We start from the raw sequence: 6,000 nt of genomic DNA on the forward strand, positions 1-6,000 counted from the left end.
CGTTCCTTCCTGCAGCATCTTCTGCTCTGTGATTAGACAAGTGTCACCCTCTATCCATGGCCTATGGAGCCCAAGGGTTTGGCTTCTTTAAAGAGCAGCAAAGAATAATTAGTAGAGGAGACTGATGCAGCTAAGTGTGATCACATTGGTGCCAGAGCCAGTTGGTTGCATTAGAGTCAGTGCTGGGAGTGTGATGAACCCCCACACACACACCCCACCCCATGCCATGTGACTCTAATGGTCTTATCCATAACCAAAGGGCTGGAGGTAGACTATTTATGTTTGCAGTGCCTAGGATGGAACCCAGGCCCGTGCACATGGTAGGCAAGTGCTCTGCCATTAAGCTACATACCAGTCTAGGAAGTTGACTTGAAATAATCCCAGACTCAAGGAGCTAATTAGATGCTTCTGGAACCTCATTTATATTTTCAATGCAATGGAAAAACACCCTGAGAAAAGGCCTGTACTGAACTGTCCAGTTCCTGCATTGACTGGTGGACCGAAGTGACACATTATTCTATCATTACATGGTCTGAACACCTCTTTTGCACAAAGTAACAGGAAGGGATAGGCCCTCAGGGCTCCCTGGAATGGGTCAGAGGTGGAGGAAGCAAAAGGCAAGGTTGGGAGGCAGGGGCCTGGGTTTCAGAGCTCTGAGCTGACTCTCTGCTGCCACCTGCAGGATGGAAGCGGCTACATTGATGAGAATGAGTTGGATGCCCTCTTGAAGGATCTATATGAGAAGAACAAGAAGGTGAGCAAGTGAGCCAGAGGCCAGCGCTAGGTGCCCTGCGTGGGGAGAGTGATTTAGCCTCAGTGGGTACCTCATAGAAGGGGAGTCAAGCAATCTCTCCATGACTCACTTATTTCACTCAGTGTAATGTCCTCGAGGTTCATCCGTGCTGTAATAAGTCAGAATCTCCTTCCTTTTTAAAGATGAATAACTTTGCCTTGCATGTGGAAGCTACATTTCGTCTGCCCATTCCTTATCTATGGACACTGGGGTTTGCTTCCACCTGTGGGCTCTCGCTAATGATTACAAGGCAATGACAGTTTTGACACAGCCCAGCTTGTGGCAGTGTTAACCAAATCGCCCACAAAAAAGACTTTCGATATAGAGATTTTGGAGGGCGGGGGCCACGGGGGTAGAGAGCAGCTATTCTGAATTGATTCACTGAGGAATCTGGAGCTGGGAAAGGGGTTAAAAGGAATCCCCATCAGGGAGTTTGTCTCAAAGAAAAGACTGAGAAGTGAAGTTCGCTCTTTTGCCTGGGATTGGCTCTTGGGCACCCTCCAGGGACCCCAGTGGGCTTACCCTGGTGCCCTGGTGGAGGGATCAGATGGAACTGCATCCAGGAGACTGGGCCTTTGCAGTCGTCTTTCTTCACCCCCTGGAAAATGTCTTTCACAGAGCAAATGGTTTTGCTGCTTTCCTTAATTAGACGTTGAAAGCTCTATGATTCCTTGAGTTGTCTGACTGCCTTGGCTGCCAAGCAAGAGCTAAATTTAATGCTTAATTTCAGGGGAAAAAAATTTTTCTGCAGCCTTTGAGTCTATCTGTCTCTCTTTCCAAGTGCTTTCTGATCTCTTTGTCTTCATCTTGAATATCATCCTTCATTTATTTCATCCTACATTTTGTGTATGTGTGTGCGCGCACGCACGCGCATACATTACCTCCAAGTGCTTTTAGAAAGAGGCAAAAAACATAAGTAATCAAAGACTTCCTAGGTAGAAGGAAGTCCTCACTAGGTATTTGAACTGAAAAAACTTTTTCCTGGCTCCATAACCCAGTAGAAAATTATGCACCCCTACGGGCCCAAGGAATGTTGGCACCTTAATGGAAAATGTCTTTATAATTGAATTAATGGGGCATAATTATTCTTCATAAGGCCCTGTCTGACACCTGAGGTTGATAAACCCTGAGGCATGCATTAAATCTCAGAGTGACCTGAATTTCCTGGTCATCAACTCACTAGGCTTTTGCTTGACTAGGAACCAGGCATAAGCCTGCACAGATTGACCCCACATACAGAACCAAGGCAAAGATTCAAGTATTGGGATTCAGAAACAACTCTGAAGGTTATAGAACAGGATATTAATGAAGCTGTTTACCTGAGAGCCTTCCACCTGGACCAGGCCCCAGATTTGGCACCTGGGGATTGAGGGAATGAATCAGTAGAGTGAGCGGCATGACTAAATAACAGCACCTGAGTTGGAAAGGGAAAGGCCATTTTTGGTGAGCTCACATGGCAAATGCAGTTCCATTTTGACGGTGCCTGCAGGGACGATGATAAGGCTTCCGAGCTGATTAATGTTGGAGGCTCCTAAAGGGACAGGCTGATGAGATGGAACTTCAATATTTCTTAGCACACCTCAGGTCACGGCAACTAACATCTTCCCAGTTTCAAGTGAAACTTGGAGACACTAAGTCTCTCCCCTGCCACATTTCACCATGGGAGTTTTCTCATGTGTGGGATTGATGTGCAGGGTCCCTTCCTTGGTTCCTGAGTGGTAGATAGCCCAGGCACACTCCAGGACTCTGTCATTTATAGGGACTTTACAACTTTAGGAGAAACTAGACTAGAAATGCTTGTGAAGTGCCCGTGGACTAGGTGGTGGTACAAGAAATCAGTTGTGTGGGGGGATGTCCCTAAAGAACAATGAAAAAGACTGACCTTTGGAAACTGAAAAAAAGAGGTGATCGAGGCCAGGTGAGCCAGGTAAATAATTAGGCTCAGAGGGATTGACTAAGGATATTTATGACAAGTTGGTCCAACCTTTTAGTGAGTGTCCTAGTCTTTATGCCTCAGTTTTCTTATAGCAGAATGGAGAGAGGGGTATTTTTAAAAATGTATCTGACAATGTTTTTAATGCGAAAGGAGAAAAATACCAGAAAGAGAAGGGAGGCAGGATAAGGAAGAAAGGGGTATAGACAGGAGGAAGGGGAAGTAGGGTTTAAGTGATATTTCCAGTGTTGATGGTGACCTTGCTATAGTTCACACCCATTAGCTGTTTGTATTCAAAGCAATTATTATACAGCATATAGTCAACATAAGGCATCTCAGGTGTCAGTATTGTTTAATTTTGGCCTCCATCTTCTGAGTGTATGTTCATGAATCACCTTAGGGGCCCACAAGAAGCCAGTGAACAAGAAATGGGCTGGTGAGTTTTATCTGTGGAGGAGACGTGGGAGAGGCTTAGAGAATTATAGTCCAGGAGACCTGGAATAGACCAGGCAGCTTTCCTGGCCATCCCTCCATCACCTGTGGGAACCTGATTGGGTCTGAGTAAATGCAGCCCTGTGAGATGGAGGAACATGTACAAGTTATGCCCAGATAACTGGCATCTAATAGCTACCCTTTTGGGGAGTGTTTGGCACAGATTCTGTACCAAGCGTTCACATTCACTCCTCCCTCTAATCATGTAACACTTCAATGAGGCACCCCTTTCACAGGTGAGGCAGCCCAGTCTCAGAGGCTGACTAAAGTCCCCAAAGGATTGCAGCCCGTGAGCCACAGGGTTTTAACCCAGGTCTGTCTGGCTCCAAAGCCCGGGCTTTGCGTCCCTCTGAGCCAGTTGCCCTGGGATGGGAAGAAATGTTCAGGTCAGCGTGTTTATGAATGTACAGGAGGGCTTCTTGGGTGGGTCCATCCACCGAGCCTGCTCTCACCCTCTCCCTCCCTCTCCTAGGAAATGAATATCCAACAACTCACCAACTACAGAAAGAGCGTCATGTCCTTGGCTGAGGCGGGGAAGCTCTACCGAAAGGACCTGGAGATTGTGCTCTGCAGCGAGCCCCCCATGTAAAGGGGAGGCAGGGGCTGCTTCTCCACCTCCCCCAAACCCTGCCCTGGCTGCCCTGATACTGCTCCCCAGACCCAGAGATCGTGAGCGCCCCTCCCCCCGCCCCTGCAACCTACACACACCAGCCTGCAGAGCAGGAGAGGAGAGATGGAGGCTGGGCGGCTGAGGGGCCTCCTTTGAGCCTGCCTCCAGCCCAACCCTGGCCTGGCCGAGCGCTCTGCCCGGTGGATCACCACCTGTATGGAAGGCGGGTGCGGGCAGGGGGAGCTTCCCTAGTTCTCTTCGCCGTGATGCATGAGCTCATTCGCTGTATGATTTAGGCTTCTCGGTCCAACAGAGTGCGCTCGCCCCCTCGCTGCCCCTGCCTTTCCCGGTGCCGCGCCCACCCAGACTTCCGGCTCCACCCGCCTCCCTGCTAATGGTGTAGCTGTCGTCGGAGCTCCCGTTGCGGAGGGCCTCTGCGCTCTCCTTGCCTTCCTTTCGTGCGTGCTCCCTTTCTCTTGGGTTTCTTGTCTTCTTGTTTACCAAAGAAGAGTTTACAGACAATAAAGTGGAAACATTCTGCTGTGGAGGCCTCGTGGTTCTGGCTGAGGGGTCCCCACCTCTCAGCCGCTCTCCTCTCCAGTGGGTGGGGAAGGCCGCTGGGACCACCTAGCTGGCAAGTAGGACCCCAAGATCCCGGGGCTGTCACTGGCCAAGCCCTGCCCTGTCTCTGCACCAACCTGAGTCACTTCTTTGTTCCATGCTTGTTTCTACATCTCAGGTGAGGACAGCAGCTACCAGTCCACCGAAAGGTGACCAAGCCCTGGTATTATGCCAAGTAGCTGACCTGGCTGATGGTCTTGACCATATAAGAGAGGTGCTGTGGTTGTCACCACAATCAAGGACACTGAAGATTTTGTACAAAAGTTGAGTTATGGCCAACTGGGTACAGGGCCAGGCTATGAATCCAGCAGATGGTTTAAAATGTGAATCCACTGTGTGGGTCACTGCCTCCCTTCCTAGTAAGAATACCAAGTGGGTGTGGCAGTGCTGGGACTAACTGATCATCCCGCAAGCACAGGAAACCGCTAGCCAGGAGTTCCAAGTGCAAATTACCCAGCAACACCTGATCGGATGCCCCTTGGTTTAGGGCCAGATTGGCTTTCAGATTGGCCTTTGGGTCCACAAAGCGGTTTCAGATCCTAGAAGATCTGAATTACCAAATAACTGGTAATTAAAAAAAAAAAAACTCATTTATTGTCCACAAGATGCATTTTGAGCTGGGGTTATAGCTCAGTGGCAGAGCGCTTGCCTAGCACGTGTGAGGCACTGGGTTCGATCCTCAGCACCACATAAAAATAAATAAGTAAGATAAAGGTATCATGTCCATCTACAACTAAAAATATTTTTTAAAAAAAGATGCATTTTGACAGAACTACCTCATTTAGTTTCACAACAATCCCATGAAATGGATACTATTTTCAGATGAAGAAAATAAGATTCAAAATAACTTGTTCAAGGTACTGTAACTCCTAAGTGGCATGACTAGGATTCAAACATGGGCTGGTCTGACTCCAAAGTCACCTGTGGGAATGTTACTTGATTTGATATCCAGGAACCCACCTGGAGCAAGAAACCACCAAGGATCCTGGGCACCTGGATCAGATCTCAGCTTTCTTCCCCAGCCACACCAGTTTCTGAGAGATTCCAGCCCACTCACAGGCTGGATGGCACTACCCAGGGGGCCGTCTGACCTCTGCCAGCCCAGCCACCACTGGCTGGGCAAGAGTAGACATATAGGATTGGGGAGATAGCTCAGTCAGTAGAGAGCTTGCCTTGCAAGCACAAGTCCCTGGGTTCGATCCCCAGCACTGCAAAAAAAAAAAAAAAAAAAAAAGAGTAGATATATAGTCCCAGATGGACTGAGGCCTAGGCTGTCAGGCAAGGTGTGGGGCTAAAATGTGGTGGAAATGTGACTTTGAGACTAGAGGTGGCACCACGGCCACCAGACACTTGGATCCGAATGCTGGCAAGGACAGACAGACCGACCCTGGGAAGAGGGAGCCGGTCAGATAATAGTGGAGAAGATATGTACAGGAAACACAGATGGGAAGCCAAAACCTGAGAAGAACTGAAGAGAGGAGGAGGAAGAGGAGAAGAGGAAGAAAGAGACAAAAACACAGAAGGGGTGGGTAGAGGAGCCATCTGACAGCA

The 6,000-nt window shown here is 48.8% G+C and overlaps 1 protein-coding gene across 1 annotated transcript in view; it reads left to right on the forward strand.

The window, feature by feature from the left end:
* Positions 1 to 4,366, forward strand: part of Calb2 (calbindin 2) — a 28,205-nt gene extending 23,839 nt beyond the window's left edge. The window contains exons 10-11 of the mRNA XM_047529365.1: positions 683 to 754; positions 3,691 to 4,366. Coding sequence (XP_047385321.1) covers positions 683 to 754; positions 3,691 to 3,807 — 189 coding nt within the window. The 3' untranslated portion in view covers positions 3,808 to 4,366. The remainder of the gene's footprint in view (positions 1 to 682; positions 755 to 3,690) is intronic.
* Positions 4,367 to 6,000: the final 1,634 nt, after the last annotated feature.

The sequence above is a fragment of the Sciurus carolinensis genome, chromosome 16 (genome assembly GCF_902686445.1).
Source record: "Sciurus carolinensis chromosome 16, mSciCar1.2, whole genome shotgun sequence".
In the NCBI taxonomy this organism is placed as follows: Eukaryota; Metazoa; Chordata; class Mammalia; order Rodentia; family Sciuridae; genus Sciurus; species Sciurus carolinensis.